Source organism: Ammospiza nelsoni, chromosome 18 (assembly GCF_027579445.1).
Source record: "Ammospiza nelsoni isolate bAmmNel1 chromosome 18, bAmmNel1.pri, whole genome shotgun sequence".
In the NCBI taxonomy this organism is placed as follows: domain Eukaryota; kingdom Metazoa; phylum Chordata; class Aves; order Passeriformes; family Passerellidae; genus Ammospiza; species Ammospiza nelsoni.
The window spans coordinates 4,697,006-4,705,761 of NC_080650.1; the positions used below are offsets into that span (position 1 = coordinate 4,697,006).

The 8,756-nt window shown below is 58.4% G+C and overlaps 1 protein-coding gene across 1 annotated transcript; it reads left to right on the forward strand.

Annotated features, from left to right (window-relative positions):
• Positions 1 to 854: 854 nt before the first annotated feature.
• Positions 855 to 7,508, forward strand: ASPHD2 (aspartate beta-hydroxylase domain containing 2). The gene is made up of 3 exons (XM_059485292.1): positions 855 to 1,734; positions 3,883 to 3,996; positions 6,088 to 7,508. The coding sequence occupies exons 1-3, from the start codon at positions 855 to 857 to the stop codon at positions 6,195 to 6,197; spliced, it is 1,104 nt and encodes a 367-aa protein (XP_059341275.1). The 3' UTR covers positions 6,198 to 7,508.
• The last annotated feature ends 1,248 nt before the right edge of the window (positions 7,509 to 8,756 follow it).

The window sequence follows — 8,756 nt, forward strand, 5'->3', positions numbered from 1 at the left end:
CATCACCATTGATAAGGAAATGCACGTTGAGAGGCTGCAGGACCTTGGCAGGAAGGGCTGAGGAGGGTTTGGATGGCTTTCCTGGCTCATAAACCCATCCTGCTACTTAGTGAGTGCCCTTACTAGTGAGCTGGTGAAATCAAACAAGCCAACCTGAGCTGCCCCTGCTGCCACCACCCTGACCTGCTCCTCTTGCCATGTGCTGGCCCTGTGGCCATGTGCTGGCTGAGCTCTGGGCTCTCCCACAGCTTGGTCTGGGGAGGGAGAGTCACTTCAGAGCCATCAGATGGATGGGATAAGCTGATGTGCTGCCAGATAGGGCAGCGAAGTGTGTACTCTCTGTGTATATTCACTTAGCAGCCAGATTTCAGACATGATAAGGCAGCAGCTTAGGAGAGAAACTGAAGGACGAGCAGGAGGGGACATGGTCACTGGGACAGTGGGAGATGGAGTCTGGGTCTGGGCCTTTTATTTGGGTATTTGTGGAAGATGCTGTTGAGAGCACTGGGGGATTTACTCAGCATCCTTGGGCCCCTTATCCACCATCCCCTCCCTGAGGAGCCAGTCCCAGCTCACAGCTCCAGCTGTATCCTGTGCACTGACCCCAGCAGGGACCCCACAGGACAGCCCTCTCCCTAACACCTCTGGGTTTCTCTCCCCAGAACCTCCCTCCAGCACTGCCTTTCAGCATGATGGACCCAAGAACACCAGCGAGGATTCTCCAGCCACGTAGCTGCTGACCCAGGGGTGCTGCCGGGCACCGCTGCCAATGCAGAGCTCAGGGCAGAGCAGGGCAGAGCCGCCGCTCCGCTCGCCCATGGCAGCCCCTTCCCACCGCGCCCTGGCCCGGCTGCATGGTGTGGGTGCCCCTGAGCCCCACGAGCAGTGACCGCCGGGCCCCGCTGCGCGCTCCCAGCACCACCACCATGTCTTTGGAGTGGCTGACGGACTGGAGCTGGTCCCTGGACGGACTCCGGGATTTCATCGCCACAGGCATCCAGTCTTTCCGCGACTGCGACGCCACGGCCCTGGTGGCCGTCGCCTGCCTGCTGGTCCTCTTCGTGTGGTACTGCTACCACGTGGGGCGGGAGCAGCCCCGCGCCTACGCCACGGTGAACGCGCTGATGCAGAGCGCCGAGGCCAACGGGGTGCAGAACGGCTTCGTGTACTGCCAGTCGCCCGAGTGCGTGCGCTGCTCGCACCACGACGGCCTCAACCAGAAACTCTACCACAACCTGCAGGAGTACGCCAAGCGCTACTCCTGGTCCGGCATGGGCAGGATCCACAAGGGCATCCGTGAGCAGGGCCGCTACCTCAACAGCCGGCCCTCCATCCAGAAGCCAGAAGTATTCTTCCTGCCCGACTTGCCCACCACGCCCTACTTCTCGCGGGACGCTCAAAAGCACGACGTGGAGTTGCTGGAGCGCAACTTCCAGACCATCCTGTGCGAGTTTGAGACCCTGTACAAGGCGTTCTCAAACTGCAGCCTCCCGCAAGGATGGAAAATGAACAGCACGCCCAGCGGGGAGTGGTTCACCTTCTACCTGGTGAACCAGGGCATGTGCGTGCCCAGGAACTGCCGGAGATGCCCACGGACGTACCGCTTGCTCGGGAGCCTCCGCACCTGCATTGGCAACAATGTCTTTGGGAACGCCTGCATCTCTGTGCTGAGCCCGGGCACTGTCATCGCCGAGCACTACGGGCCCACCAACATCCGCATCCGCTGCCACCTCGGTGAGTGTCCAGCGCTGTGGGTCATGTGTCAGGAGGGTGGCAGGGTGCAGGAGCCCCAAAAAAGTCTCTGGCACTCTGTGCTCTTGGGGCTCAGACAACTTTGGCCTGAGGAAGGTTTTGGGGGCTTTGATGGTGACAGTCCCTGGGTTCCTGACATCTCCAGCATCTCCAGATCAGCAGCAGGAGGGTTTCACCTCCTCCTCCTGCTAACCCTGGGCTGTGAACTCTTTCTGGTGTGTGATATACCAGCTGCTTTTTCATAGGGGTCTCTGAACAGCCCCCTCTCTGCAGGCAGGTCCCTCTCCCATGCTGGGATGTAGGGCAGCCTGGGGTGCTGCTCCAGGACTGTGTTCTGCCACTGGCAGCTCCCCTCTCCTGGAATCTCGGATGCTCTGCACGGGACACGGGTAGATGGGAGCACAGAGATGCTGCTTTGGGGTTTGCAAAGCTGCGAGTGAGGGCAGGGATGTCCCGGGGTGTCCCCTGTGGTGGGTCAGGTGCTGGGCTGGTGGCACAGTGCTCCCTGCAGGCACGGGGAGAGCCCACATGGCACAGATGGCTGGGCTGGCACAGCACCGGCCGTGCCGGGGGAGGCACCGCATGGGCCCGGCTGGCAAACACCAACCGCGCCTGTTCAGCCAACAGCTCGGGTAAACACACCCAGGCACTGCTGGCCATTTGTGGGGAATTGTTTTCAGAGCTGATCCCAGGAGCTGCCCTTGCTGGTGCCAAGAGGAAACTTGTCACTCACCCCTCTCTCTGGGGCACTGGGGAATGTGCTCCCCTCATGAGGGGCTGGGAGAGGTTCCTGGGAGGAGCCAGTGGGCTCAGGTGATCACACCTGGAGCACACATGCCCTGGGCAGAGGAATGACATGGATCATTTGATTGTCCTTCCACTGGGACTCAGCACTGGGCCAGGGGAACACTGACACCCCCACTTTGGTGCTGGGAACACAATTCTTGCTGTGCCCAGGGCATGGATGTGTTAAGACACAACCTGCCCTTTCAGGCAGCTGGATTGCAAAGCCAGCACAGCCATCAGTGGGGCAAATCACTCCTGAGGATTTACTCCAGGCACAGGCAGCTTCCATGGGCCAGGGCAGCATCCCAGCATATGGGTGGGATGGAAGGGCTGCAGGTTGCTCCCTCCCTGCATACCCCAGCAGCTCAGCTTCCCTGTTCCAGCATCTCCAGCTGAGGCTGTTGTGCAGGGAAATGGCTTTGGATTTTGCAGCCTTTGAAACAGCAGCTTTGTAGTCCCAGCTTTCCCGGGCAGCTGGGAGTCCCTGCTGCGCTGGCTGGGTTTGGCATTGCTCTTGGATCCGTCCTGCTCGTTTGCTGCATCGTTACCGTTCAGGAGCCACGTGAGCCCTGACCCCTTTCTCCACCACGGCCACATCTTCAGGGCAGGATGCCTCTGCAGCAGCTCCAGTGTCCCCAGCACTGCAGGGGTGACAGTCCCGGGGCAGGAGGTGATGGGATCTACCCCTGTCAAACTGCTTTGGTTTGTGCTGATATTTTAGGAAAAGACCCATTTTATTTCTGTGATTGTCCTTCATGTGGCCCTCACAGAGCTGCTTCCCTATGAGCGTTTTGTGACTCCCCCAGACTTCTGTCCTTGCAGCCCCATGGGTCACCCTGAGGCAGCACCTTGGGTGGAGACTGAAGGATGGGGCAGGTCCCTGGGGAGCTTGTGGCAGAGTCACAAATGAGCCCCCATTTTCCAGCCCCAGTACAATTCCTGCTCCCCAAGCCTTGCCTGGGGCAGGGTCATTGCTGCAGGGCTGGAGGAAGGAGTAGGCAGGATTTACCTTTGGTCCTGAAGTTGGAAAATATCCCAGGAGCCTGGCTCCCTGTGCACACCTCGGGGCCATGGGCTCTGGGGACTGGAGAGCTGTTCCAGATATGAAAGTAGTGCCTGCAGTGCTGAGCTTGCTGGGGACAGTGAAAAGGCAGGAGGGAGCAGACAGGGAGTGAGGCAGGGACTGAGCTGCTCCAGGCTTGGGGTTCAGGTCACTCCCTGCAGGGGAGCAGCCCCTCAACAGCAGCGTGGGGCTCACACAGAGCTCAGTTTGCTGCCTGCTGCCCCACTGCAGGGAGCTGGGCAAGACCTGACCCTCCCTGTCCTCTCTCTTTGTGCCTGAAGGTCTGAAGACACCCAGCAACTGCGAGCTGGTGGTGGGGGGCGAGCCCCAGTGTTGGGCTGAGGGCCGGTGCCTGCTCTTCGATGACTCCTTCCTGCACACGGCGTTCCACGAAGGTGAGTTCAGTGTGTGGGGCCTCATGGTGTCCCCTGTGGTGTTGGGGACTGGGGATGAGTCAGGGGGCACCCATGCCCAGTCGCTTCTGCTGCCCCAGTGTGGCTGGGTCCCTATGTCCCGAGGGGCTCAGGGCTCTGGCCTGCCCTAAGTGGGAGCATTCCTGTCCCTGGCATGGCAGGGCTCCCCATTAACTCACTCCCTCTGCCTCAGGGTGCTGGGATATCCTGGCACCCTTTCCTGGCACACCCCTGGAGCCCCTCAGCCAGCCCATGGCTCGCTCCCATCCCGACTTGCTTGTGGGCCCAGCACAGGGCCTGCTGATCCTCTCCCCTCATGGCAGCTCAGTTTCCTTCACCACCAAGCTCTGCAGGGCAGCTCTGGCTGTGGTGCCACGGCCTCCACCTCCTCCTGCCCTCAGAAATCCCTTTTGTCACCCAGGCAGGGAGCAGAGTCCATTGCCAGCCCAGCAAGGCCGAGCCCCGGCCTCCATGCTGCTGAGGGAACAGCACACACAGCCGTGTTCTCAGTCTGACCAAGGGCATTAGGAACTGCCCAAATTCCTTCCTTGCTCTGTCTGCAGCCCTGCTGCAGCTCGGTGCTGGCAGGCCAGCAGGGGAGCAGTCTTGCTGGATTTCTGGATGGTTCCTGCTCCCTCCTGACGGGGCCTGTTCCGCTCCAGCTCTCCCGGATTACCCGGCATTAGTCGCCCGTGGCATGAAAGCATCAGGCAGAGCTGCTCTACACAGGGGAGCATGCAGAGAGAGTGGGAGAACAAAAGCTGTTGCTTCCACATCAGACCTGCTGTGGGATTGGGAAGCACAGCCCCGTGCAGGGCCGGGAAGGCCGGAGTGGCGCAGCAGCCGCTCCCCACACAGATCCAGGACGCAGCTGCACGCAGGCCTTGCCTCAGGAATCCTCAAATCCCAAAGCAGGCCTGGCTGGGAGGAGCATGCCCCATGTCCCTGAGTTCTCAGTAAGCAGGTGGCACTGGGGAGGTGCCTCCCTGCCCTCACTTTGTGTTTCCACCCCTACTTATTGGAATATTACCAATATAGCTGGACGGGATGTGCCTAGGTTCGTCTGGGCCTTGCTGCTTGACCAAAAGGTGGCAACTGTGGTGTTTTCACCTCAGAGACACCTTTGGCTAGCTGGGTGCTGCAGCTGGGCACTTGAGACAAGTCCAGACATACAGGAGCTCAGGTTTACCTCTGATAGAGAAGCTTTAAGGTGAGGATGAAGGAAAGGAGTCGGTTCTGATGGAGATTTCAATCCAGAGCTTTATTCCTGGCCCACAGCCCTCTGAATGCAGCAACAGCTCCAACAGAACTCCCTGAACCACGTTGTTGCTGTTCCTTTTAACTCTGGGGAGAGGGGCAGGGAAGGGGCACAGAGGGCCACCAACCAGGTAGCAGGAGGAAGTCTTAAGGGACAAATGATACCTGGATGGCTCAATGTCCTCCAGGGGGGGAAGGCATCTTTTGAACTCTGCCATTCACTCAGCACCTTCTGGCATGCCAGGACTGACAGACAGCACTCAGCAGGGCTCAAGGTGGAGGAAACGAGAGGTGATTGACACACCTGGGGAAGGACTGGGGTATCACAGACATCTTTTATGAAAAATTCTTTCCTTAGGATTTTTCCTCCTGAGAAGCTGAGAGGCCTCAGGAACAAAATGTAAACAATGGTTATCTGCTGCTGTGGAATGCAACAGGTGGATCTTTGATTTGCCCATGTTGCTTGTTTCTAATTAATGGCCAATCACAGTCAGCTGGCTTGGACAGAGAGTCCGAGCCACAAGCCTTTGTTATGATTCTTTCTTATTCTATTCTTAGCTAGCCCTCTGATGAAATCCTTTCTTCTATGCTTTTAGTATAGTTGTAATATAATATATATATAATGAAATAATAAATCAAGCCTTCTGAAACATGGAGTCTCTTCCCTCATCCTAAGACCCCTGTGAACAGTCACACTGAGGAAACTGAGGCAAACCATGACATCACACCGCAGCACCCCCAGGTGCCCCAGAGGAAGGTTTGCTGGGGTTGCACTGGGGTGTCTCCCTGCCCTCACTGTGTGTTTCCACCCCTCAGGTGCCCCGGAGGAAGGTCCCCGCGTGGTGTTCATGGTGGACCTGTGGCACCCCAACGTGGCGGCGGCCGAGCGCCAAGCCCTCGACTTCATCTTCGCGCCGGGACGATGACGGCGCTGCCCGGCCTGGTGGGTTCAGGGCAGCTCTGCCGGGGCCCTCTCCCGGCTCACGGCCTCGGTGCTCCCTCCCGGGGGTGTTGTAAATGGAAACTGTGACGTGTATCCGCGCCCATCCTCTTCCTCCATCGTTGGCTTCAGGGATTCTTTTGCAAGCGCCGGCGCCTCGGCCCCGCCGGGGCTTGCTGCCCCCCCTGCTCCGTCGTGTTCTGTTGCTAACTGTGTTTTGCGGTGTTCAGAAGTAGAGTAACAAACCCAAGGGTGCTCGTTTGAATGTAATGTAAAAATTTTCCTCGTGGTCATCAAAGGAACAACACACACACACACCATAACAGCCAACCAGCCTGCCCTGCCCGGGATGGATGGACTGATGGACACTGGGGGCTGCCATGGGCACTGTGCTCCCCCCAGGTTGGGTGTGATGGGCTGGGCAGGGCACAGCTCTGCTCACAAAGAACCCTCCCGGGGCTCCTGCTTCCTCCTCCATGTGCCAGCTGGGGCTCCCCAGTCCTCCTGCCCTCAGAAATCCCTTTTGTCACCCAGGCAGGGAGCAGAGTCCATTGCCAGCCCAGCAAGGCAGGAGCCCTGACCTCCACCCTGCTAAGGGAACAGCACACACAGTCGTGCTCTTCAGTCTGACCAAGGGTGTTTGCAATTGCCCAAATCCCTTCCTTGCTCTATCTGCAACCCTCAGTTTTCCCAGCTCCCAGCTAGGAGGCCCTGCAGGGGCAGGGATGCTGTTTGGAAACAGAGAATGGGGGTTTTGTCTGTCTGAAGGAAGAAAGGAGGTCACCATTCCTTCTGCTGCTCCATCTTCTCCTTTCCTCAAGCCAGGGCAGGCACACACTGTGGCAGCTCCCATGGACCTGACACCACAGGACAGATTCCCAAGGGGGGGTTAATTCTGCAGCCTGAGCAATGAGGTCCTGCCCACCCAGGGACCACCACGCTTTTCCTGAAGTCCCCCTGTCTGTTTTGGGGTCTGGGGGCTGGTTTATAACAGCCCCCCAAAGCACAGTGTGTGGTGGATGCTCACAGCTCTGCCTGGGGACCCTCTGCCTCTGTGCCCTGCCCGGGAGGGACCAGCCCTGTCCCCCAACAACTTCTTTACAGACTTTTCAGTGAGTCAATTGCAAGAGGAGGCAGAGATTTCAAATACATCTGAGATATTTTTTACACCCGTCTTGTTACAGACTACCTGAAGTGCATGATTTCTACACGCATTGGCTACCTGGACACAGGCCCTGGGGAAGCAGGCTGGCTCTGTCCAAAGGTTGGTAACATTCATACAGTGGATAAGCAAAGATTATCAATAAACAGTTGTGCTGAAAACAGAATGGGCTTTGCCTGCTGTTATAACAACTCCAGGGTCAAGCAAACAGCAAAGGGTCGGGTCCTGCTTATCTGGTGGGGAGAATGGCCTGGAAAGAGCAGGAGCTGCAGGGTGGGAGGGGGCACAGGCCTGTTTGCCAGGGATACAGTGAGTGTGGCCAGTGCTTGAAAATACCCAGCCCATGGAAACTCTGTCCTGAGCAGTCACAGCCCCCCAGGCCTGGATTTGGCCAGGTTGGATGGGGCCCTGAGCAACCTGGTCTAGTGGGTGAATCCTTGCCTGTGGCAGGGACTTGCAAATGGATATTTGAGGTCCTTTCCAAAGCAAACCATCCTGGGATTCTGTGATGTCAGTGGAGCCCAGGCTGCCAAGGAGCACAGGGAGCATCTCCCACAGCCTGCTGGTGGGGGACACATGTGGATTCCAGCCCTGCTGCCTGGCCCAGTGCAGCAGAGATTGTCCCCAGCCATCCCCAGGAGCAGCTGCAGGCCCAAAGCTCCACACAGAAGCTATCAGCCTTGCCAGAGCATCCACAAACCATTTCAGGAATTCCTTCCAGCTGCCTGCACTGATTCATCAAAGGCAGCAGCTTCCCAGGAGCATCTCCAGAGCAGAGGGTGCTGCTCAAATCCCACTCAGCTGCCTGCAAACCAATGCTTCACACCCTTAAGCACAAAGCCAGCTTGGCAGGGCAGGAATTGCTCCCTATGAGCCCCCCTGGCAGCACTCAGACAGGCCCAGCTGATGGAGCAGATTAAAAATGCCCCATTTTTAAGCATCCTCTCCAGCACAGCCATCGCCCTGCGGGCTAGGAGCTCTCCGTGTGCTGCTCCCTCCTGACCAGCACAGGGCTGGGTGGGCAGGCAGGGGCTGGCTGGGCAGATTCAGCCTGAGCAGCTGAAGGAAGGAGCAGAGCCAGCCCAGCTGTTCCTGGCTGGCAGACGGCTCAGCAGATTGCAGAGCAGGATCCCTGACGGCAGCAGGCAGGAGCATCCATCCGCTCTGTGCTTGGCTGCTCTGCCAAATCCCCCTCCTGTCCCTCTCGGGCTTCTCCGTCCACTTCTCTGTGTTTCCTGCTAGAGCACACAGCCACTTCCCAAGCACTCAGGCAGGATCTAAGTGGATCTCCCCGAGGAGCAGAGCAGGCTGGAGCTGCTCCTGGTGCTCCAAGGCTTCCTCTCCTGGGAACTGCAGAGGGAACCCAGATCTGCTGAGGGACAG

Excerpts from the sequence above, each read along its gene's own strand:
- ASPHD2 (XM_059485292.1), top strand. The coding sequence starts at position 855 with ATGGTGTGGGTGCCCCTGAGCCCCACGAGCAGTGACCGCCGGGCCCCG. Across the intron at positions 1,735-3,882 it reads CCGCATCCGCTGCCACCTCG|GTCTGAAGACACCCAGCAAC; the intron begins GTGAGTGTCCAG and ends TTGTGCCTGAAG. Across the intron at positions 3,997-6,087 it reads GCACACGGCGTTCCACGAAG|GTGCCCCGGAGGAAGGTCCC; the intron begins GTGAGTTCAGTG and ends TCCACCCCTCAG.